The 25,591-nt window shown below is 36.3% G+C and overlaps 2 protein-coding genes across 2 annotated transcripts in view; both read right to left on the bottom strand.

The window, feature by feature from the left end:
• LOC101844785 (zinc finger protein 54-like) overlaps positions 1 to 25,591 on the bottom strand; it is a 1,121,204-nt gene that overhangs the window by 559,151 nt on the left and 536,462 nt on the right. The window lies entirely within an intron of this gene.
• Positions 1,571 to 20,376, bottom strand: LOC101840239 (vomeronasal type-2 receptor 116-like). The gene is made up of 6 exons (XM_040733899.1): positions 20,165 to 20,376; positions 11,288 to 11,579; positions 9,166 to 9,972; positions 6,677 to 6,892; positions 5,016 to 5,139; positions 1,571 to 2,499 (listed from the first exon to the last, which is right to left on the bottom strand). Exons 1-6 carry the CDS (start codon positions 20,374 to 20,376, stop codon positions 1,571 to 1,573), a joined length of 2,580 nt encoding a protein of 859 aa, XP_040589833.1.

Below are 25,591 nucleotides of genomic sequence, written 5' to 3'. Positions count from 1 at the left end.
CTAGGAAACAAGGAGGATCCCAAGAGACGAACACATGTTGCCCTGTAGAAGAGGAGGGAGACAAGATTCCTTCAGCAAATTGAGAGCGGGTGTAGGGAAATGGTAAGGGGAAAAGGGGATTAGGGTAGCGGTGGAGAACATGACATTGAGGAGGATTGAGACAAGAGAAGAATAGAGGAGAACAAGAAAGGAGATGCCTTGATAGAGGGAGCCAGTATAGATTTGGAGAGAGGTTTGGCACTGGGAAAATGCTCAGTGATCCACTGGAATGACCCAAAATAAGAATGTGAGCAGGCTGCCTTTGATGCCCTTCCCCTATAAAGACTACCATGGTTGCCATTCTTAGAGCCTTCACCCAGTAGCTGAACAAAGCAGAAACAGGCAAACACAGCTAAACACTGAGCCATACCCCTGATATCCAGTAGTGGAGAGGGAAGAGGGGTGAGCAAAAGAATCAAGACCATGCTGGAGAAACCCACAGAAATAGTTGACCTGACAAAGTGAGAGCACGGAGTCCCTAGTTGTAAATCTGGGGAACCAGCATTGAAATAAACCAAGCCCTGTGAATATGGGTAACATCTAAGAGGCCTGGGAAGACTATAGTATCTCTAACAATGGAGCCAGCATTTTTCCTTAGTGCAAAAATGGACTTTGGGAAACCATCCCCTATGGAAGGATACTATCGCAGGCCAGATAAATGAAAGAAGGCATAGGTCCTACCCCAAGTGATGTGAAGGAGTTTGATGATTCCCCCATGGAGGGCCTCACTATCTATGGGGAGTGGAAGTGCTGGGGACTTCACTGGGGGACATGGGATGATGGGAGGGTGAGGAAATGGACTGATTGATATGTAAAATAAGATTGTTTCTAAAGCAAATTAAAAAAAAGAAAAACAAAATTATCAATCTGCTTTCAAGGAGAATCAACATTTTAAGCAAGGTACATGTGTGATCCATATCATTAATCTCAGAACAGTGTAAGGAAAAAGTAGTCAGACCGCTATGAGTTCAAAATATCATTGTTTTTGTAGAAGATTCCAGGTGAAAACACATGCATAGTAAGGTCCTGTATACATGAATATACAAATTTGATCTCTTATATGAAATGGTCAGGGACTACATTTCAATGAGAATTTCATACTATTAGATGAAGGAATTATAGCCCATAGAATCAAACACATAATATGTAGTGGGTATTTGCTCTTCCCATGACCTTGGACAACCTGGACCAATAGAGGCAATGCTTCTTACCCACCTATTTGACCCCATATAAGGAAGGAGGAAGAATGAATGCTCTCCCTTGGATGGTGATGAGCTAGTTAGGCATTGTGAAAGAGTGCATGATTGGTGGCCAGCTTCACAAGGATTCAGCAACTAATTTACAATACCCTGTATTCATGAGTGTATTTTCCCCCTTCATATCTTAGTAAATCCTTGATACCCCTTAAGAAGCTGCACATGGATTTCTCATTTGAATACATTAATTGTATATTACAAAATAAGTATGCTGTTTTACTGGATTGAATATATGTACTTAATATTTTAAAAGATAAAATAAGGGTATATTTGAATTAGGTTTTGAAAGGCTTCTTTCTTCTCAAATGTTTTCTCTCCCTCATATAATGAAGAGAGTTTTTATCTGGTTTTAACAAAATAATGTAGCACTTTGGGGCAAAGATGAAGCCAAGAATTGCTGCACTGGAAGCCAAGATAGAGAAGACTTCCATAGCCACCATGACCTTCCCCTTTGTGCTGTGGTACACAGGGAGGAAGGTGACCCAAACACAGAAGAACACCAGCATGCTGAATGACAAGAATTTTGCTTCGTTGAAAGTATCAGGCAGATTTCTGGACATGAAGGCCATGATGTAACTCCCTAGTGCCAAGGAGCAGAGATATCCCAGAACACAATGGAAAGCAACATCTGAACCCTTGTTGCACACAATGATGATATATCCATATTCAGTATGAGCATCTTGGTGAATGAAAGGTGGAGAGGTTCCTAGCCATATTCCAAAGAGAATAAATTGGATGAGGGAACAGAGGGGAATGATAAAGTTTAGGGCTCTTGATAATATTAACCACCTCACCACTCTCCCTGGAAATGTGACCTTGAAGGCAATAACCACAGTAATAGCTTTGGCTAAGACAGTGGCAAGGACCACAGTGAATACGCCTCCAAATGTGATCTGCTGAAGGATACAGGTAACAGTGTTGGGACGGCCAATGAAGAGCAAAGAACAGAGGAAACAGATGGTGAGTGCCATCAGCAAGATGTAACTGAGGGACCGGTTGTTTGCCTTCACAATGGGAGTATCTTTGTGCTTTATAAAGACTCCAAGAACCACAACTGTGAGTGCTGAGAAGCACAGGGCTATACTGGTGAGAATCATCCCCAGGGGGTGTTCATGTGCTAGAAAACTGTCAACTTTGTGGAGACAGTGGTTCTTCTCTCTATTGGCAAAATGATTTTCTGGACACTTTATACACTGATCCACATCTGGAGGGAAAGAAGTCATTGTGAGTTTATGATGATGTTTTCCTTCTTTAAATTATTTTTCCTATTGACTGCTCATTAGACTGTTATTTACATTGTCTTCCTTTTTTTCATTTGAGACAAAGAAATTAGTGCTCTGCTGAAATTTTTGTCATCATGTTTGGTGGAAAGCATTCCTTTCCACATAAATTGAATTATGAAAATACTTTTAGGTCTTTAATGACAGATTTTTACCTACTCTTTTTTTGTAAATTTGTGAAATTAGAATACATGCACATTGAGCTATAGGTGTCAAATTTTAGTTAAAGAATTTTTTTATTTCTTAGATACTAAATTCATGTGTCCCCCACAAGTCTGTGAGCAGATGATCACCCTCTCTAGAATCTGTGCCTCCACCACTGCCACTCAATGGATACTGTCCTACCAATACGAACTGATCCTCTCCACTTCAACCACCTTTAAAGTCTCCCCAAGGCCAGTTCTTCCACACAAGCATAGCAGACTACATTAGGCACAGGCACAAATCACACTAGTGTGAGAAACAATAGACTGCACAGGTACAAGCTGTATTAGATAAAGCAAAGTTGAATAAATGCCCATGTAAGCATACATCCAAAAATAAAATAGCTATATATATATGATGATATTATATATATCATCACCAGAACCCAAACATCCTATAACAGCAAATCTTGAGCATTCCAACCAAGGTGAAACACAAGAAAATTAACATAAATTTACTGCATGAAGTTTATAGATGCTCTTAAATAGGAAATTAAAAATTGCCTTAATGATGTTGAGGAAAAAACCAAAAACTTGGAAGAAATCAATAAATCCATTAAATAAAGCAAAGAAAGCCAAGAAAACACAAATAGACGAAGTAAATAGTTTGATCCTTGAAACAAAATATATAAACAATAAATAAAACACAAACTGAGGTGATTCTGGGAATGGAAAAACTGGGGGAGCGAACAGGTACTTGAGATGCAAGCATCAACAGAGGACAACAGATGGAAGGTAGAATCTCAGGCAATGAACATACAATAAAGGAAATAGATTCATCAATCAAGGATAATGTTAAATTTTAAAAAATTGCTAACACAAAAACTCCAGGAAATCTGGGAAACCATAAAGAAACAGAACATAAGAAATACAGGGATAGAGGAAGGAGAAGAATCCCAGTTCAAAAGCACAGAAAACCTATTCAACACTGTTATAGACAAAAACTTACCTAACCTAAAGAAGCTTAGAGAATACCAAATAGGCTGGACCAAGTAAACAGTTTCCTTGCCATATAATAATCAAAACACAAAACATAAAGAAAGAATTTAAGTGCTGCAAAGGAAAAAAGATCAAGATCATATAAACATAGACTATTCAAATTACACTTGAATTCTCAATAGTGACTATAAAAACCAGAAAATCCTGGGAAGATGTTATACTAGAACTAAGGGACCAAGAATGCCAGCCCAGACTACTTTCAATAATCTCACACTAGAAAATCCCAAGGAAGGGAATACAAATGACCTCCTGTTCATCATAGAGTAAATGTTAATAAATCAAAAAAACTGGAATAACCTCCAATCGATTGGAACAACCACGTGCATCAGATTTGGAATTTAACAACACAAACTACAGAGAAAGTTTAAAAAATCATGAAACTGAACAACTCTTGACTGGGATAAAACAAATAAAAGAACTTAAAATTAAGAAATTAAGAGTCTTCAATGAAAATGAACCCACCAAAAACATTGGAGACACAATGACAGCAATGCTATCAGGAATGTTTATAACACCAATTGCCTAAATAAAAAATCTGAAGAAATTTACGGGCGGTGGTGGCACACGCCTTTAATCCCATCACTCGGGAGGCAGAGCTAGGAGGATCTCTGTGAGATCGATGCCAGGTTGGACCGATAGCCTCCAAAACAATACAGAGAAACCCTGCCTCGTAAAAAAAATTGAAGAAATTTAACACAAGTGTCTTAATAGCACAACAGAAATCTCAAGAAAAAAAAAAACAATAAGCAAACTCATCCAGGAAGAGTAGACTTAAAAAAAATCAAACTCAAGACTGAGATCAATAAAATTAAAACATGACAACACTAACAATCCATGAAACCAAGTGTTGGTTCTTTAAGAAAATCAACAAAATAGACCAACCCTTATTCAAATCAATCAAAAGGCAGTGAAGGAGAGAAAATCCAAGCTAACAAAATCAGAAATGAAAGGGGGTATAGCAACAGAATCTGAGTAATAATGAGAAACATTAGGTCAAACTTCAAAAATCTGTAAAGACACAATAGAGAAAAATTAAAGGAAATTAACAACTTTCTTGATACATACGCATATCAAAATTAAAAACAGAGAGCATAAACAATTTAAACAGAATTTTAACATGTTAGAAAAATAGAAAATACATTCATTAAATGTCTCCCTAACAAAAACATCCCAGTGCCAGATGGTTTCCTTTAAGAATTCTACCAGAATTTTAAAGTTTTCTGTAAGCCCACATTTACCCGTCTCATTGGAAATCTCATTGTCTGGACAAGGAGTGCAATCATAGCAGCAGACAGCCTTGCCTTCCAGTGAAACTTTTCTGAATCCAGGACCACATCTATCATTGCACACAGAAGGAGGAATCTGGAAAGAACAAAGAAAAGGTTTTCAAATGCTTTTGATTTCATAATGAACCTATACATATAATGTTTTGTATATAGTATAAGGAATTTACTTAGAATTATTCCTACAAATGAAGAATATAATTTTGAAATGCTGATCCCATTAAAAATCTAATGTGTTTACAGATTGATGAACAGATTATCATAGTGTTAGAGAGGTTGAAACCTTAATGGCATAAAAACAAATATAAGGATTTTGGGCCACTGGGTACATGCATTAGAAAAGCAGGAAGTACCTTTAAATCAACCCTGTATCTATATTTACTATTTGGTTAGCTGCTTTTACCTCCACAGTAATTGTGTGTTTTAATTGTTAATATCATAGGATTTAAAATAATCATGGAAAAATCCTTTTGAGGGGTTTTATTAAAAAATTGGCTTTGGTGAAAGAGACACTCTGGAATTGAATATCACCACTTCATTGACTATAGTTCATAATCAGTAATAAGTAGCAAATATGAGTACTAGCATTTATTCCTCTCTACATCTTGGCTATGAATGTGATTTTTGTCAGTCATCTAATGCTCCTACAGCCTTGCACTTCCAAAGATAATGAACTCTGCCTTCAACGTCATCCAAAAGAAATATTTCTTAGTAATTTTAATTACATGAATTACAAAAGTTTCACACACACACACACACACACACACACACACACACACACACACCATTATATTCTCCACTTCCAGGGGCCTAAATAGAAAAGGATAACTGTTTGAAGTTGAAGCATCTATGCACAGAATCAAAATAATTTTGTTAAATTTTTGCAGAAAGTGGATGAATTCTGATAGACACACTTGGGGTGCTTTGGTAAAAATATGTTCCTCAGTCACTGATACTTAAAATCTAATTTAACCATTGTTGTCAATAAATGCAGAATTACTTAAAATATATTAGATATAGACACACTGAAGAAATAGGCTAATGAAGTGGCCATTATAACATTTATAAACCTTCCCTCAATTACACTTTTCTTTTGCCAGTACTGGTGTATAAATGGAGACATTTTCTATTACATTCCTAATCCTTGTTCCATTGCTGACACTTGGGATTATGCCTTGTGGGTATAATGCATTCTCATACTATCAGAACCATAAATTGATAATAAGTTATTCCAAGTCATGTTCTGTCATGGTGTTTAATCACACCAAAAATTATAACTACTCCATACAATGGCAATCACTAAACAGATATTTTCAGTGAGACACTGGATAGTGAGATATTTTAGGCATTGAGATTCCCTCTTAACAGATGTATGAAATGTCTATTTGAGAAGAAGTCATCCACACACAAATATTAACATTCAGAATTAAAGTGAAATATTTTTGTTCACCAGAATCAAGGAATGAGAAAACAAACTATTGGTAGTGCCTTTTTTGCTATTTCCTACAGATAATTTTATAGTAATAGGCCTTGAGTGTGGAAAAATTTGATCATGACAATGAGAAATATATTCTTGGTATAATAAGTTGAAAGCATTGTGCTAAAAAACAACTCACCTCTGAAAATTTTTCTGGCCATTGTATCATCTGCTCATGTAGAGACAACTGTTGATGTTTGGAAGTATTTGGGGAAAAGCTTCCTATTTTCACCTTTAATCCAAGACCCTTGGGAAAATTCCAAAAGTTGAGAATGTCATACTCAGCATCTGACTTGTGTTTCCCATCTAAATCCATATTATGTTCCACAATAATCTTCCTCAGAAAATGGTGAAGCTGAAAGGGATGAACTGCATTAATCTGCACCCAAGAATTAGAACAGAACTTCATTTTAGAGTTTCTCTCCTTGGTTTCAATCTCTGATTTCAAACATAACTGTAACATATCTATCAATGAGGTTGATGGATGTTAGCTGTGCTAGTGGGATTCCACTTTTCCTAGATTCTAATCACCAAAACAACAAATAATCTAATTAAAAAATGGGGTACAAAAATAAACAGATAATTTTCAATAGAGGAATTTAAATGGCTGAATGATACCTAAGAAATTGCTCAACATCCTTAGCTCCCAGGGAAATGCAAATCAAACAACACTGAGGTGCCATCTTACACCAATGTCACTTTATGCTGGAAAGGATGTGGAGAAAGAGAAATACTCCTCCATTGCTGGTGGGAGTGAAAACTGATACAGCTAGGTCGTAGAACAGTATGGTGGTTCCTGCAGAAATTTGGAATCAGTCTACCTGAAGGTCCAGCAATTCCACTTTTGGGCATATGCCCAAAAATGAACATGCATACCACAAGGACATCTGCTCAGTTATGTTCATAGCAGCATTATTTCTAATTGCCAGAACCTGGAAGCAACATAGATGTCCCTCAACTGAATAAAGGATAAAGAAATGGTGGTATATTTACACAGTGGATTACTAATCAGTGCAGGGGGGTAATGGAATCTTCAAATTGTCAGGCACATGGAAGGAACTAGAATAAAACAACTTGAGTGAGGTAACCCAGTCACAGAAAGAAAAATATGGTATGTACTTACTTATATATGGCTATTAGCCATAGAGAAAAGGATTACCAGCCTAAAATGCACACCTCTAGAGAAGGTAGGAAAGGAGGATGACCCTAAGGGAAACACATATGGTCCCCTGGAGAAAGAAGGGTAAAGAAAACTAAAATTGGGAGCATGGGGAAGGGAGAGGGAGAAGGAGGTAGGAAAAACAGTAGTGGAGAAGAGTGGGGGAACATGAGGGATCAGAAAGATTGATTTGAGGAAAGAATAGAGAGCAGTCAAAGAGACACCTCAATAGAGGAAACTATTGTAGGTTTAAAGAGAAATCTGCCACTAGGGAATTGTTCAGGAATTAACAAGGATGACCCCAACTATGAATCTAAGCAATGATGGAGAGTCTACCTTAAATGCTGTTCCCCTAGCTCTTGAATCCCAGACTGATGGCTAAGAGACCAACAGGGGACTTATCCAGACTCCATAAATGTAGTGCCAGGGAGAGGGCCACAAAAATCACTGGGGCCTTGGGTAGTAGATCATTGTTTATCATGGTTTATGAATGATCTTTTGGAGCCAATTCCAAATAGAGTGATGCTCTCTCAGCCTGGACACATGGGGAATGGCCTAGGTCCTGCCCTGGATGAAATGACAGACTTTGGAGATACCCCCAAGGAGGGCCTCACCCTCCCTGGGGATTGATGTGTTGATTGGATGGGGGCTGCAGGGGCTGGTGGAGGGAGTAGGGAGGAGGGGTGGGAGAGAGACCTGGGATTGACATGTGAAGCATTCATGTTTCTAGTTTAAATAAAAAAATTAAAAATACTGTTCCCCTATAGGAGGTTGATGTCTACATTAATTGCTATACTATAAACTTCACCTAGTAGCTGATGGAAACTGAGACAGAGATCTATAGCTAAGCACTGAGCTGAATTCTTGGAATCCAACTGTAGAGAGGGGGAAGTGATGAGCAAAGGAGTGAAGACAGTGCTGTGGAAACACACAGAAACAACCGACCTGACCAGGTGGGAGCTCATGGATCCCAGGCAGAGAACTGGGGAACTGCTATAGGACCAAAACAGGCCCCCTGAATGTGGGTGACAGTTAGGATGCCTGTGCAATCTATAGGCTTCTGGTGGTGGAACCAGTATTTAAACCCAGTGCAGGAATGTAATTTGGGAGCCCATCCTTTAGATAGATGGGGGAGGGCCTAGGCCTTGACTCAAAAGATAGGACAGACTTTGATTATCCCCAATTTAAGGCCTCATACTTCCTCTGGAGTGGATGGGGGTGGGATGGGAGAGTTGGTTGGAGGATGGTATCCAGAAGCAACTGGGATCTATATGTAAATAAGATCATTTCTAAATTAAATAGAAAATATATTAAAAAGTAATTTACAAGTCACTTGGATCATGAAAATTTAGAGACCCCCCTGTGGTTTATAACACAATATATGAAATCCACAATAGGGAAATTGATGCCTCAGTGCATGCTCAAACTGTTCTGTTGCTGGTATTCCAGTGCAATGGAATGGATCTTACCTGCCATGGGAAAAACTCCATTGTCTTCCCATTTGCTTGTAGCTGCAATTGTACTTGCTGAAGACTCATCTTGTGAAGACTGTGTGCCACAGCATACACAGCTTTGTATATATTATAACTCTCTTCATTCATGGCTGTGTTAAAAATGTGTCTAGGCAAGAATTCCAAGGAAGCATTGGGTTGGCAGATCTCTAAAAGTTGACAATTGAGCTTAGAAAATTGACATTTAAAGAACAAATGCCACAATTTAGGAAGGTAATTGTCTTCTGGGTATTTATATGGATTAACTCCTCTAATAAAATTTGTGAACTCAATCATTTCCTCATGTTGGTGTTCAAAAGTGAGACTCCCATGGAAAGTGTCTAGCATGAAATATTCAGCATGGTGTGTAGCATCCCACTGAGAGTTCATAACCCAGACTCTCTGTGTCAAATACTGTTGCCCTAGATTTCGCATTAAACCTTGTAGAGAATCTGTATCACCATAAATAATGATTACATTGGCCAATGATTCTTGTATCTTCCCTAGAGTTTTAAAAAAATTTTTGGAAAATGAAGTCCAGGTGCCTGGGATCATCTCTACAAATGCCATGCATACTCCACTACTCTCAAACTTGTCTCTTAAATCTGATAGAAAATTTGTCCCTTTATGGTTATCTGGGAGGACCAGACCAACCCAGTTCCAGTGGAAATGAACCATCAAAGAGACAATGGCATAAGACAGAAATGTGTCTTTGGAAGCCATCTGGTACACAGAAGAAAACTGACCTGGATCATTCAAGGTAGGATCAAAAGGCCCAAAAGTAATCTGAAAAGAAAACAGAATAGGTTATCAGATATAAAACAAATAGTTACCAGCCTACAATCCACACCTTCAGAGAAGCTATGAAACAAGGAGGGCACCAAGGGAGATATACATGGTCCTCTGGAGAATGGAAAAGGGACAAGATTTCTGAAAAAAATGGGAACATGGGGGAGGAAAAAGGGAGGTAGGAGAAAAAGGAGAGAATAAGGTGTGGGAAAACAGGAGTGATCAGGAAGCTTGAGTTGGGGGAATAATAGAGGAGAAGCAGTGAAGAGATACCTTAAAACAAATAGTCATTATAGGTTGGAAGAGAAAACTGGCACTAGGAAAATGTTCAGAGATCCACAAGAATGACGCCAACTAAGAATCTAAGCTATAGTGAGAGGTTATCTTAAATACCCTTCCCCTGAAATGAGATGGATGACTACCTTAAATGCCATCCAAGAGCCTTCATCCAGTAATTGATGTAAGTAGAAGCAGAGATCCACAGCTAAGCACTGACCAGAATCCCTGGAATCCAGTTATAGAAAAAGAAGAGTGATGAGCACAGGGAACCAGAATATGATGTGGAAATCCACAAAACAGCTGACCTAAGCACATGGGAGCTCATAGACACCAGAAACACAGCTGGGGAACCAGCATAGGACCAAACCAGGCCACCTGAACATGGGTGAAAAGAGGCCTGGGCAGTCTATGGTGTATCTGACAGTTGAAACAGTATTTAACCCTAGTGCACAAATAGACTCTGGGAGCCCATTCACCCATAGAGGCATACTCCCTCATCCTAGATACACAGGGAACTGCTTAGGCCATGCACAAGATGATGTGACAGACTTTGATGATCTCCTATGGAAGTTCTCACTCTCCCTGGGGTGTGGATGAGGACTGGGATGTGGCGATGTACTCATGGCAGGATGGGAAGGAGAGGGAACTGGGATTCATTTGTAAAATATGATTATTACTAACTTAAATCAAATAAAAAAGAAAGAAAATAGAATAGGAAGCAAGGGAAAGAACACTGGCATCAAACAATCTCAATGAAAACCAACAAGTGAAAATTAATCAGTTTGAAATTATGTCCATCTGGATTTGAAAGACAAATCTTTCTGGCTGAGTTTTCCAGTTTTAATAACACATCTTGTCTGCTCTATAATCTTCTTCCTTTCTGTTCCAAGCCATATGGATATGGGTTCATCAACAAGTATCTGAACACCTTCCTCAAATTGATGTATAATCCAAGTGTCCCTTTAATTCCTTCAAAGATGCCTGTAATGTCCTAAACAGAGATATAGCTGTCATTTTCCACATCATAACTCACCTGTGGGAATTTGTAGAGATGCAGGAGTGTCCCTATGTGGGCAGATGTTGTCCATGATATTCCTGTGAGCACAGCAGCTGCCTTTTTCTCCTTTATACAGTTATAATTAGAGAGGGGATTGTTGAGTCCTGTGAGCCAAATAGCAGCATTCATAAGAATTTGAATATCCATGTATGGGATATTATAGAAATCAAACCCCAGAGATATGTTTGGTAGAAGGTACGGATTTTTGTTGATCTCCTCAACAGCAAAAACTAGAGTCAGAAGAAACTTGTAGTTCCTAAAATTATACCTGCATATATAACATGAAAATACACAAGAGTGAATAGGCTATATGTATCTACAGGTATAATTAAACATCTTTTCCAGTTCAAATGATAATATTTACCTAAAATCCATAGTTAATCTATTTCTTCAAGTGATTGGAATTCAGATGAACATATTATCTGTTAGTATGAAATAAGTTCCTGTATGTAGGTCTCTAAACTTTGACAGTTCCAAGACAAGTCTCTATATATTCTTCTATGTTTGATACACTAAAATTTTTCTATGGATATGAAAAAGATGCCCACAAAATAATACATGTATTGCCTCATTGATTTGGTCTTTTAGATTCTGTACTTATAATAGGCCCATATGCTTTGATAAGGCTATCAATTTCTTAAGAAAATATCCTAATAAATAGGTGCAAAGTTAATTTAATCCCTTAGAGATAGAGTGGTTTTATGTTGAATATACTATTTTTGTTCAATTTGAAAATATTTATGTGTCATTTATGTGCATATCTATCTCACAGTGTATGAAAGTACTAGAATTTTAAATATTATGTGTTCAAGACAAGGTACAACCTTCAGCACATTCATAAATTTCCAAGTTATTTCAGCAGGCTCAATATAGTGTTCTCCCTCTTGTGTATTGTTCCCCATTACAGCACATATTCACTGAATTACATAAACACTCATGTAGATTCCATGATTCTGCACTCAGGAAATCTTAATAGTATCTGAAACATTTTGCATTCTGACGCGTTCTTTACTTAATGTCAAAGTTTCCAATTTAGAAAAGACTGCTTTAAGAAACCAAGCAAACTAAAGACAGGCATGGGCAACTTCTATTTTAGTTGTTGCCTAAGGGAGTTCAAGACACATCACCCTCCAAAATGAGTCTATTAACACGTGCCTTAGTGGTTTTCAGAAAAAGAACATAAGGATCAGTTGCTAAAGACAACACATCCTTCAAAATTAGGATGTAGATGAATCAATAACTATTTGTCATTGAACCTACTCACACAGGAGGAGCTCTAATAGTTTCACAAAGAATTATGCAGAAAAGCAAGTAAGAGTTTTATCTAGTTGTAAGACAAATAATCTACTAAAAGAAAAACATGATGAGATATTCTGAAAGATGCAATAATATCACTTATGGCCTGGGATAATCAACAAAGATTAATTTTTCAAAAGCTGCTTCACAGTAAGAATAATATGCCTGGAACTTTATATTTAGACAGCTACCTGTGACTGGTGAAGCCATTAAGTCTAGAGGAGAAATAATATCTGAAAATTTGCTAAAGAAGTATAACCTCTAACTACAGGTCAGTAGGCAAGTAAAACAGGCATCACATTCCCAACACATTGTCTGAACATACAGAGATGAAACATAAACCAATAAAGAAAAAACAACTTTAATAAGACAAACACAGAAATCAGCACTTGGAAGTGCATAGACACCAGTGTCAGAATACAATTGACAATAGCCAGGGAGGTATGTTTTGAGCAGCAACAATTTACCATCCTACAGCAGGCCCTGACTAATTCAACTTAGCTTAAGAACAAGAAAAAGTCCTTAAAACTAACTATATGATGATGAGAGCAGCCTTTGAAGAGGAAATGAGTAAATCACTTTTAAAAACCATGTAAACGAACACTGAGTAATCTATATATTCTTTATTTAAAGCCAAGAAAAAAAAACAGTTGAACACTTGAAGGAAACAGGTAGAATTGTTCAATACATGAAATTGGATATACAGTGTAAAAGAAAACACACAGTGAAGAAAATCTACATATGAAAAATGTAGGAATTAAAGGGGTGAAACACAGAGATAAGCTTCACCAACAGAATATGAGATATAAAAGACAGAACCGCAGCCATTAAAGGTACAATAGAAGGAATAGACAAATCAGTCAAGAGAAAGATGTGACATCCAGGAAATCTGGGACACTAAAAGCAAACCTAAATAATATAGGAATAGGGGAGGAAGAAGAATCCCAGCTGAAAGGCAGAGACAATATATTCAACAAAGTAAGAAAATTTTCCTAACCTAAAAAAGGAGAATCTTAGTAATGTACAGGAATTTTAGATAACACAAGAGATGGGATAAGAAAAGAAAGTCCCTTATGACGCAATCAGAAAAACACTAAATGTATGATACAAAAACATAATATAAGAAGTTTTCTTGGAAAACTAAGAAGTAGCATACAAAGGAACATCTTTTAGAATTATAGCTTTTTCACAATGAGGAATCCAAAAGATAGAAGAACTTGGACAGGTGTCTTACAAAATTCAAGAGACTACTGATACCAGCACAGATAACTATATACAGTAAATGTCAATAATCATACAAGGAAAATATGATATTCCATATAAAGCCAAATTTAAAACACACACACACACACACACACACACACACACACACACACACACACACACACACACACACACAATGATCTCACCATACTGAATGTGCTAGAAAGAAATCACTAATCTGAAGAGATGCAATGCACACATGTATTTCACTACAGGAAATAAAAAATCACACACTTTAAAAGATTAATAAAGGAACCCCAAACACACACATGCGTGTGCACACACGCACACTAACACCACCAAAACTAAAAACAAGAACAAAATAACTGGGATTAACAATCATTGGCCTTTATCATCTGACTGTGTCAATGGTCTCAATTCTCCAAACGAAAGAAACAGAACGGCACAATGGATCCAAAAACAGAACCCATCATTCTTCTGATACTGAATCACACTTCAACATCAAAAATAGATCTTACCTCCAGGTAAATGCTTGAAAGGCGGTACAGCAGTGAAGCTAAGAAGCAAGATGGTGTGACCATTTTAATATCTACCAAAATAGACTCCAAACTAAGATTAATCAATGAGATAGGAACACTATATATATCAAAAGAAAATTCCAAGATGACATTTCAATTCTTAATATCTATGCCCCCCAAAATATCCTATACTTTCGTAAAAAATAACACTACTCCATATAAAATCAAATAATGACTCTCATATCCTGATAATGGGAAATTTCAATACCCCACTATCACTAACTTAGAAGTCATCCAGATAAAAAAAACAAAGAAATGCTAGAACTAACAGATGTTAGAAACCAAATTAGCCTAACATCTAATTACAGAACATTTTACCAAAACACAAAAGAATATAATTTTTCTAAGCATCTCACAGAGCTTTCTCTAAAATTGTCCACATATTCACACACAAAGCAAGTCTCAATTAATACAAGAAAATTGAAACTACTTCCTGAGTTCTATCTGACCAAAATGAATTAAAGTTGGATATGAGCAACAACAGAAAGCTTATAAAGAAATGGATGCTGAACAATTCTTTAAAGAAAAGAAATATGTTATGACAGAAAGGAAGAAATTAAAGACATTCTAAAAGTCAATGAAAAGGAGTACAAAGTATACACAAAATATGGTACACAGTGAAATATGTAAAAATAGGAAAGATCATAGCTCTAAATCCTTACATATAAAAGGAGTTCTCTCATGCTGGCAACCTCATAGCATACCTGAAATCTCTAGAAAACAAAATAAGTAAGCACACCCAAGAAGAGTAGACTGCAAGGAATAATCAAACTTCAGCATACAATCAATAAAACATAAACAAAGAGAATAATGTAACTATTATTGAACTAGAGAATCATTGAACTAAAGATTTTTCTTTGAGAAAAGGTAGACACACCTTTATAGGAATTAAGAGAATAAGTATCCAACTTAACAAAATCAGAAACAAAAAGTGGGACATAACAACAAACTTTGAGAAAAAACAAAGTCTAAAGACATACTTTAAAAGCATGTCAACACAAAAACTGGAAAATCTATAAAAAGGGTAATTTTCTTGAAAACTGTCACAGGTAATGTTTATCAAGGTTAAATAAAGATCAAACTGACAATTTTTATACACATATTTTCTTTGAGGTAAAATAAACAGTATTATAAGTCCCCACAGTAGGGGGGAGCAGGCCCAGATAATTTAACTACAGAAATCTACCAGGTTCACAGAGAAGACCTAATAGCAGCACTCCTAAAATTATTCCACAAAATGTAAACAGGAGGAAAATTGACAAATTCATTTTAAGAGGCCACAGTCACCCTGATACCAAACCCATACAATGGTTCAACAAAAAAAGATAATTAGAGACCAGTTTCTGTCAGGAACATTAATGCAAAACCTGAATCCAAGAAGCCATGAAAAATACCATCTGACTGATCAAGTAGGCTGCATCCTAGAAATGAATGGGTGGCTCAACATATAAAAATCAGTAAATTGTAATCCACTATATATACAACTGAGTAAAAAAACCCTCAAGACCATCTCAGTACATGATGTATAACTCTTTCACAAAACCCAACACACATTCATAATGGAAGTCTTGGAGATATTAACGAAATAAAAAACATACCTATCATAAGAAAGGAAATTTACAAGTAGTTGTATACATAAAATTAAACCAGGAGAAACTCAAATGAATTCCACTAAATTGAGAAACAGGAAAGTTTACCCAGTTCTAGTAGGAGCATTAACACAACTGAAGGCAATTGAGGAAATAGAAATTGGACAGGAAGAAATCAATGTACCATTATTTAAAGATACTATGATACTCTACACAAGTGACCTAAAAATCCACAAGGAAAACACCTACAACTGATAAACACCTTCAAAAATGGACTGGATATAACCTTAACCAAAAAAATTCAGTAGCCCTCATGTAAAAAAATTTTGACTAAAGGAAGGCATCTATGCTCACTATGATACCACCAATGCAAAACAAAATTGACAAAGGAACTGAGAAAGAAACCAGAGTACCAACACCCTTTGCAATAGCCATAAGTAGCATAAATTTCAGAATAACCTAAACCAAGTAAGTGAAAGAAAGGCATTATGAAAACCTCAAGACTTTGAATACAGAAATTGAAGATGATATCAGGAAATGATGAATTCACCCATGGTTATGGATAAGTAGGATGAACATACTTAAAATGGCCATTATACCAAAAGCAATATTCATATTGAATGTAACCCCCATCAAAATTCCACAACATTTTTTCAGACATTTATAGTACAGCACTGAATTTCATATGGAAAACAAAATATGCTCAAGAGAGGTAAATAAAAAGAAGCTACTGGAGGTGTTTTCCCTCCCTCAATTAAATTGCACTACAGAGAAAGAGTAATAAATAAACCCTGCATGACATTGGCATAAACACATATATGTTCATCAATGAAAATAAACTGAACACCCAGAAATAAACCCACACACGAAAGAAATGCACACTAAAATAAAGAAAGCATCTTCAAAAATGGTGCAAATCAAACTGGATGTCTGAATGTAGAAGAATACAAAGAAGTTTCATATTTAAGACACTCAACAAAATAGAACTCCAAGTGGATAAAAACTTACAAAATAAAATTAAGCACAATTTACCCAATAGAAGAGAAAGTGGGGAATTACCTTGAATGCATTGACACAGGAGACAACTTCCCAAAAAGAACACCAATAGCAAAGGCACTGTGACAAATAGTTATAAAAAAAGAAACCTGAGAATCTTATAAGCTTCTGTAAGGTAAAGGACAAATTCAATATGACAAAATAGTAGACTACAGAATTTGGAAAAGATGGTTTTTGCCAATTCCACTTCTCATAGAGGTCTTTTATCCAAATATATATAAAGAACACAAGGAACTGGCATCAAAATAAAAAAATAAATAATTAAAGGGTAATAGAATAGATTTGAGATCTGATTTTGGACATGTGGGTATAGGAGTGGAAAGGATCACGATGGAGTGAAGGGATGGAGAGAGTAAGTGGAGGATGAGACAGATAGAATTGGGGGTCACTTGGGGCAATCTTTGGAAACCTAGTACTGTGGATACTTTCTGGAATCTGTGAGGAGTACTTTAGTGGGAAATTCTAGTAACAAATGATATGGGGAATGAAATGGCCATCTCCTGTAGCCAAGCAAAGATTCTAGTTCTTTGTCATTTTGCATTTGGTCGACTTGTAGGAACAACTGATGCTGTGGTGATTCCCAAACAACCCAGGGTGAGGTTAGGAGAGAGGATGACTCTCCAAAATCTGACAGTAGGGCCCTAATTGCCTAGGAAAAAATCCACAGAGTTCATTCAACATAAAGCAGTCATGTGTTTGCCTCAATGGAGCTTTTACCTCTATGTTCAAATCTCCTTGTTGAGAGAGAAGGTCCTTTACTGTCTACCTAATGAGAAACATAAACGCCAACAGAGCCAAAAAATCTTTGATCTACAATATTTTCTGACTGCAAGATATGCTTGGGAAATGTTGGAGCAGAAGTTGCACATCTTCTGGGAGGGAACAGCCGTTTTCTGGTTTAACTTGCATCCCTTTCTACAAGAAGCCACTCATTACCAATACGGCCTGAATGACTAGGAATCTGAAACTGGGTAGTCCAGAGAGAAGGATAGAACCAACTAGGACAGGAAAAATCAATGAGATGCTTCTGCTCTACTAGTAGAGCAGTTACTTGTCCAGTTGTCAACAGTGAGGATGCCTCTGCAACAGAAGGAAGTGGATGCAGAGTTCCAAATCAAGAAATTTTTTGAGGATAGTTATAGGGAGGTCTTTATCAAATCCCTCTTGTCGGAGATCAAGGAAACCCATTGAGAAGGAGACAAGAAGACTGGTAGAGAAAAAGAGCATGGGGGATACCAGGATATATGTGCCACTCTATCTATTAATCAGGGCACACATGGAACCATATATTCTAAACTTGTAAGTTAGTGACTTCCATGTGTTGGCACCAGGTCCTCTGCCTGTATGTTATGGCTGTCAGCTTTGTGTTTTTCTTGCACAGTGGGATAAAGTGTGTCTCTGAATCTTTTTCCTGCTATAAGTACTCTTTTTCTCCTATAGAGTTGCCTGGTCCAGTCTTAATAAGAGAATTTTTTCCTTGTCTTATTGTGTTTCGTTTTGTCATGTTTGGTGGTTGTCACTTGGAAGCCATCTCCTTTCTGAAGGGAAATTGTGGTGGATTGGAGTGGGGAGAAGGGAGGCAGTGGGAAGTAGCTGATAGGAATGGAGGGAGGGTAAATTGTGGTTGCAATGCATCATCTGTGAGAAAAATCCGTTTTCAATTTTAGTGCTGGTTAAAAGAAACTGTATTCATAACTACTGAACACTTTTTACATATGCAAATTCTTTTCCACAACTCAGCCTTCTGAGTAATGTGCATGTTTGCTGAAGGTTGGAAGCCATTTCATCACTTGGAGTTCAGGAGCTCTGGAGCTGCTGAGCTCTAAATCACATCTTAGAATGGCATGTTTATTAAGTCAATGGTAAGTTCAGAGGATGGATATTTAGGTGTACCAAGAGCAATTGTAGGTTACAGAGGACCTGATGCAGAACAAAACATGTTGTATGGCTTAACACCTAGTGTAGTGACAGATGAAACTAGAAGCATGTCATTAAAATATCAGCTTTCATCAAATATGTAGTCACCATTAAATAATAAGATTTAGCAAAATATGCACATAATCATTGAAGGCTTACTTTTTGTATCTTACATTGACAATGTAAAAATACAAGTTTTCTAATTCTTCCTTCATTGACCTATGTAATGAATTATCAATATTAAACATTGCTTCCAGGAAGTAAAGAAGGTTAATATAAAATCTATCATGATGCGTTATAATAAAAAGACAACATGTATGTACTTTCCTTCCATTGAAATAAAGGACATAGCCAGAAGAGTGAAAGAAGGCTTTAAATTTGAGGGGCATGCACCTTTGTGTGCTGTACCCTGAATGGAAAATATTAGGTAATCTTTTGTAGGAGATTCTCATGGTAATATTTTTAATAATTTATTATTAATAATAATAGTATCTCCTTATCACAAATCTTGCTAGATTTTTTCCTGTCTTATTAAAAAGCAGCCCTATATGGCCATCATTAATGTTTTATATGAACAAATAATTGAAAATTTGAAAATTTTAGAAATTCATGATCAAATCTGTAAATGGTAACCATGTGTGACTTTAAAGATTTAGGAGACAAAGAATATAATATGACAACCAGACACAGGCAGAGATGTTTTGAAAGTAAAGAAGTGTGTCCAAATTCTAAATCTGATATCTCTGATCTTGAAGCAGTTTCATTTAACATAGGCAGGTCTTGACACTCTAGCATCATATCAGGCACTCAAGGGACAAAGCTTTAATTGGCATCAACCTTTCCTTCAGGAGTACATCTATCCTTTTAGAATGTCCTTAAATACTAAGTCGAACTCTGAGAAATCAATACTTCCTGAAAATATATAACATGGAAAATTTGCAAAAACTTGTGGCAGTAAATACATAGAAAAAGCAGCACACAAGATTACAAACATAAGGTTTGAAAACAAAAATCAGTAATGATTTTATTTCTTATATTCCCTTATTCTGTTAAAGAAAAACAGGTTAACATGTCCTTGCAAAAAGGAATTTGTCATGATGAAAAATATAGGGAAAATGGAAGCTTGAATCCATACATCTAATTCATCAAAAGAATTATGAATTCAAACAGAATACATGAATAAAAGCACTTACTGCATTTGGAAATCTTTCAAATAATGTGGCAGATATACATATGAAAATTTCTTGCCTGCGTAGAAAATATTAAGGGGGAAAAATACACCAATCACCACATTGCCTTCATGGTGATAATCTTCCTTGACTTTAAAATAGCACTCATCGATGCTATCAGTACCCACAAGTTTGGGAATCAGGAGAAAGCCAATGACAAAAATCCATGAGGACATTCTATTAACAAAGTTGTCTTTCAAGCTGTAAATATGCTAGATGCAGCCACCAAAGTGTCCAAGAGGCATATAAGCATCTTATATTTGTGAGCATATATATTTCTACAATTGTTAATACATGAGGCTGTCTTACTAATCAATACAATCTCCTTCATGTGACTCCTTCTCTAATGCCACTGATAATTCTGGTATAATTTCTTCTTCCCTTAGGCTCTGCATCTGAGGCCCTGTATTCAAGCAAAAAGCAAGTTGAAAAATATATTTGTCGATTATCTTCTCCTGCCGCAGGCATCATGCCTTCAGCTTAGTTGATGGACAAGAACTCAGGGATCAAATCGTCTTAGGGTGATTTTGCACAAGTACGAAGCTTTTCATATGTAAACATCTGAGGCTGAGGTAAACATCAGAGGTTGCTGTGCTGAAGAAAAAAATGAGAAAAGAGAGATGCCCTAAATAAATATATAACCATCTTGCTGTCCAAAACCAAAGACAATCAGTGGGAGAATTCCTTGTCCATTTTCTGCCAGATTCTCAGAATTTCTTTCTATGATACATCTATGTTAGCAGACCAATATGATGCCCACACAGGACAACCAGTTTATTTCTCAATTTGGAAAACCCATTCTTCCCTTGAAGTTTTCTGGTTCAAACAAGTCATTTACTTTCAGTGTAAAAATCATGTTTCCTTTTTACATTCTCAGCTTTGAGCTTTCACTCTTAGTAATTCTATAAATAAAGGACATTTTCTCATTATCTATTCTGGCATCTAGAGTACTAGCTTCAACCACAACTTATTTCTTCCTTGGTATTTGTGGATGGTTGAGAAGTTCACGTCTTTTCTCCATCAAAGATAATAGCCAAAAAATACCTCAATGCATCCTAATAGCAAATATACTAAATTAAGCTCTCAAAAATAGGGTTCTAATTCTTAGTCCACAACAGAAGATTAGAGCTGTGAAAGATTTGTGAAATATGCTAAAGCTATGGTTGGATATTGAACCCCAATAATATCCTGTCCTACATTAGGAAGGATGAGTGTGTGCGTGTCAATTAATTCACAGCAACCTCTCCCAGAGACATGATGCTGAGTCTGCAGACTAAGAATTTCTTGGATAAAACTTCAAACAAGATAATTTAATGCAGTATGAGCAGGAGACTTAAACAGGTGTTCATTTGGGGAAATTCCTAGTGAAATGGAAAAACATACATTTAAACATTTTTTCTAGTGTTTTACTGACACATATGTATTAGCTGTGAAATTAGTAGTTATGAAAATATATGTACATGAACATATAAGCAAAATAGTAAGGAGAAAAATTGGACATGGCAAATTGTTATTCACAATATTTTAGAATACATTTGGAGAAAGTAATTGATTGATAAACAAATTGACTGTTATGGATGGGCTTTAGTACTGGTTATTATGAGTGCAACATTGATGCCCATTTCCTCCTCTGTTCAGCAAGAGAAAAGGCCAGTTTTCCACCACACTTATTGTCCTAGATTTTAGTTCTATAATTTTATGTGTGTAATTGTATGTATATGTTATATATATGGTTTTTGACAAGTCTTCTATGAAAGGTGCAAAGGATCATTGTGGACACAATTCTTTTCTTGCACATTTAAATGATACTTGGGACCAAATAAATACCACAGCCTTGCCCAGAAAATAGTTTGACCAGTTATATGTCTCTGACTAACATTGTATTATGACAGAATACCCACTACATTTTTTTCACGTCGTGAGAAATTTAGTGAGGCTTAATTCAAAACCAATGAACTAATTTGAACTATGGAGAAAAGTGCACAATAGGATAATATTTAGGCAGGTGATGTCTGTCTTATGCTCACTTTTCTTTAAGCTCAAGAATTTGCAGAAAAATGTGGAATATACATATGCAAAAGCTCATGAGAAAAGAAATGTAAGGAATTTTTAAATGTGATAAAGATCATATAAATTTGCCTATAAAATGAGGGAGATTATTATTCTTAAGTAGAAATTTCATATTCAACACTGGTACAATTGAAAAGGTCTTGTGATAGAGGAACACTATTCATGCAATGCTCATTCACATTGCCTTTGGTCATGGTAATTGATGAGAGCAACAGAGAAGACACACACACTCACACACACACACACACACACACACACACACACACACACACATATATATATATATATATTCTAAAGAATAAATTGTGGCTATGAACAACATGGAAATATTTTTGGAGGAAAAGTGGAAGATGTTGGCAGTTTAGACTAGCAAACTCTACTCTGTAATTAGAGTTTAATTAATCACTCCAATGAGACCCTGGAAGACTGCAATGCTGAGAGCCAGGTGAGAGAAGAGAACTGGCTTAGGAGGTTTCAATGGGAAGAATATTAGAAAATGGGATATAGGGCAGTCTATTTGCTATTGTAACAAAGGATCTGATAGATATTTATGCACTTCCAGAAAATTGCCTCATGCTATGTTAAAATGTACCAGACTAATTTCTTCGGTAGAGGAAAATTTAAGACATTGTATTCATGAATCTGTGGCACAGGTGTTACTTATAGCTGTTATGCTTATGCAGGGGTAAAAATAACAAATGGGGCATAAGTAATATGAATGAAAACAATGTTGCAACCAAGTCTTGCATGGGAAGAGATTATATTTGCCATTTTAGAGAGGTCTGCTTTTCTAAAGTGAAGTAAAAGGAATAGTATATGATGAAAATACACCCCCAGCTGCACATTCATCTAATAAATGTGTTAAAGAATTTTCTGCTTCTAGGAAGGAATTTGAAAAAAAAGATGAAGGTAAATGGATTCTATAGTTGAGAGTCCATTCCAAGAAGGATGTTAAATTCAGTTATGTTGTTAAAGCCATGAATTTGGTTTGGATGAATGCAAGACACAAAAATATAGAGATTAGTGGTTATTCCTCATCTATTACAGACCAATGCTTACACTAGTCAACATATGGCAGATCAGTCTCTGATTAAGGAATAAAATGGATAAAAGGCCCCGAGTGGATATTACATAAAGCTGTGAATGTGAATGTGAAGGCTGAGTTGTAGTAGAGATTTTGTGGATCATCTTCCAAGCATTACTGCATGCAGATAGTTAAACCATGCCAACAAAATGTTGTAATTGCATTCCAGCAAAATTGGAGATGTGAGAACAACTCATCCCTTTAACATTGAACACAGACTTTCAGGACTTACTGTTTCCTGTAATGAGATCTAGAATTGCATGATAGGAATTATGTGCAAGCTATACTTGGTTGTCAACTTGACTGCAACTGAAATTGACTAAAATGCATGCAGTATTGCATATCAATATGTGATTTTTTCTGGGTTTATTCCATAGATATTTGCCCACACTCTCTTGCAAGTTCTATCCTTCCATGACATTCAAACTTGCTTATTCTGGATTCTGATATATAATGTATACAATGTAAATCATTCGATCTAAGTGATCAAATGACTACTATAGTGTTAAACTGTTCGTTGGGAGACAGCTACTATAATTCATCCCATTTCTCTTTCTCCAGAGAACAGTTGAATCCTTCCTACTCCCTGGTTTATCCTTTCAGAAATTTGCACTCCATTATATGCTGTGGATACATACATTGTATTCTATTTTGTTTTATGCATTACTAAAACTAAGAGTTTACTTTTTATCTCAGAAAAGACATATGACTTTAAAACATTGTTGAGACAGTGAAAGGCTCTGGGGCATTTGAGAACAATAGCAACTGGTAGGGTATGCTAGTTCAGTGGATAGAATAATAGGGCAAGCATTCTGTACTGTTATATTCAATGTGACTGGACACTTTGGCACTGTGCTTATGCATCTAGTCCCTGTCTCCATGGGTATTGCCAATGTTTGTGTTCCTGTTCTCAAAAATGTTTCTACTGGACCCTTTTGATGACTGTTTTACATCAGAAAATGGCTGGACATGTCATCATAAGATATTTTGCAAAGGCTACCTATAATATCATATTGATGATTTGCATCTACTTGTCCCTTGGTGTCTGGTAAGGGGCTGCTTGCAATAAATACTATTTATGGAAAACCCTTAATTATGTATCCAGTCAGAGGCCTCAGTAAAGTTAATTATGACACAGAGAAAAGAAGAAGAGAAGGAAGGAAGGAAGGGAGGAAGGAAGGAAGGAATGTCAGTAGAAAGGAAGGAATTCAGGCAAGCAATGAGGCCTTCAGAATTTGATTGAAATGAAGCTTTTATTATGATATATATATATATATATATATATATATATATATATATATATATGGGGCTTTGGAAGACAGGGAGTTGAATAGTATACTCTACATGTGACTGTATCCTAAATGCTCCCATATTTGAATACTTAATACTTTGCTCTCTGGGGAGACTTAGGAGGAATGACCTTGAGAGAAGAACTACATTATTGGAGATGGGAATTCAGTACTAAATCACTCTGCTTCCAATATACTCACAATCTTTCTGAAGATGGAGTTTCTATCTTGCAAAGTCACACAGCTCTTTAGTCCCAAATAAACACAAAGTGGTTTATATTCATTTTAAACTGTTTGACCAATGGTTGAGGCAATTTAATCACCAAATCTTTCTAAATTATTAACCAATTTCTATTAAAATATTTATTGTCAAGTTGCTGTGGCTTACCAGTAATGCTCTGACATGTTACCACTTCTTCAGCTATATTGTATATCTCTGGTATATAAATGGTATGTTCTCTGCCTCCCTCTTCCCAGGATTTCTATTCTTGTAATGCTGCCTATATTTTTTTGGCCTGGATATATTCCAATCAGCATTTATTCACCAATCAGTAAGAAAAACATATAGTTGCAGCATATAGGACATCCCCCATCATCTCTTGTTTTCTGACTAAATAAAAATGAAGACTCTAACTTTAGCTTAGTAAAACTACATGTAACAGGAGACTCTGATTCAACAAGTCTCTTGACTCAATGAGGATTTCTCTGGTAATTAGTAAAGGGGTCTGGGTCACTGAGACCAGTCCTTCCCACAGCCCTGACTGCTGGAAGACCTGGCAATGTGACACCCAAACAGTAATCCTGGAAGCTTAGTGCTCTGTGTGAGGAATTCATGTCTCTTGGAACAACACTGATGGGCCAAATGGTCTTTGGATTCTAGGCTGAAACTTCCTTCTGCTTGGTCACTCTGGGATCTCCTGACCAAGCAACTTCGGGCATGCTGAGATT

This window comes from Mesocricetus auratus, unplaced genomic scaffold (genome assembly GCF_017639785.1).
Source record: "Mesocricetus auratus isolate SY011 unplaced genomic scaffold, BCM_Maur_2.0 Super-Scaffold_100037, whole genome shotgun sequence".
Taxonomy (NCBI): domain Eukaryota; kingdom Metazoa; phylum Chordata; class Mammalia; order Rodentia; family Cricetidae; genus Mesocricetus; species Mesocricetus auratus.
The sequence above is the reverse complement of the archived record's forward strand: the minus strand, read 5'-3'. Positions and strand labels throughout refer to the sequence as shown.

Excerpts from the sequence above, each read along its gene's own strand:
- LOC101840239 (XM_040733899.1), bottom strand. The coding sequence starts at position 20,376 with ATGTCCTCATGGATTTTTGTCATTGGCTTTCTCCTGATTCCCAAACTT. Across the intron at positions 11,580-20,164 it reads TTGAAAGATTTCCAAATGCA|GTATAATTTTAGGAACTACA; the intron begins GTAAGTGCTTTT and ends TTATATATGCAG. Across the intron at positions 2,500-5,015 it reads TGAGATTTCCAATGAGACGG|ATGTGGATCAGTGTATAAAG; the intron begins GTAAATGTGGGC and ends CTTTCCCTCCAG.